The sequence below is a fragment of the Cupressus sempervirens genome, chromosome 9 (genome assembly GCF_028749045.1).
Source record: "Cupressus sempervirens isolate cs-2001-9-10 chromosome 9, ASM2874904v1, whole genome shotgun sequence".
Lineage (NCBI taxonomy): Eukaryota > Viridiplantae > Streptophyta > Pinopsida > Cupressales > Cupressaceae > Cupressus > Cupressus sempervirens.
Window position 1 is genome coordinate 602,205,237 of NC_143126.1, and position 776 is coordinate 602,206,012.

Consider the following 776-nt stretch of genomic DNA (forward strand, 5'->3'; position numbering starts at 1 on the left):
AAAATATCCCCCGGATCAATATAAGTCCTTGGGAGAACTTACAAGTCATGTGGGACAGAATATAATGAAAAAAATATAAAATTTATAGAAAAATCCAACCATACATACATCATACTTACGTTACCACAGATGCGTTACCATTGGAAATCCCTGACCGCATATAGTGAATGGAGGAGATAGATGCGTTACAATTTCCTTTCCTTCTCCATCTATCCACATGCAACAACACTTAGAAGAAACCCGTGTCAATTCCTTTGTCGCAGCTTTTTCAACTCAGGGTTACCTGTTCCATGGGAGACGTAGGAGTGGTTTTCAATCCTAACTGCCATGAGCATGGGCTCCGTTATACAGATGAACTGGCCGCTTACGAATGCAGTGGCTGTAAAGGATGGGGAGCCAATACTGGATATAAGTGTCCATCGTGCCCCGAATTCGTGTTACACAAGATTTGCAGTGCTTCGGATGATGAAATCGTCCATAGGTATTTTCCCCAGGACCCCTTCAAGTTTCGCGCCACGACTCATGGGCAGCACGACTGTGATGTGTGTGGACTGTTGATTCGAGGCTTCCTCTTCGAGTCGAGCAAGGGTTGGAAGTTTCACCCGCTGTGCCTCGACCCCCCCTGCAGTTACGGTACAGCGGTCACCCAGATCATGACCTGCGTCTTAATACTAATCAGGAGAGAGGAAAATACAGTTGCTCTTTGTGCAAGGAGGAGCATAAAGAGTGGAAATATTGATGTACAATGGTTACATGTAATGTCGAACTGGACATGA

At 45.1% G+C, this 776-nt stretch overlaps 1 protein-coding gene across 1 annotated transcript; it reads left to right on the top strand.

Moving 5' to 3' along the window:
- Positions 1-290: 290 nt before the first annotated feature.
- On the top strand, positions 291-776 carry LOC149540121 (uncharacterized). The gene has a single exon (XM_089802657.1). It carries the CDS (start codon positions 291-293, stop codon positions 774-776), a length of 486 nt encoding a protein of 161 aa, XP_089658783.1.

Bases quoted from the DNA above. Each gene is read 5' to 3' on its own strand.
- LOC149540121 (XM_089802657.1), top strand. From the start codon at position 291: ATGGGAGACGTAGGAGTGGTTTTCAATCCTAACTGCCATGAGCATGGG.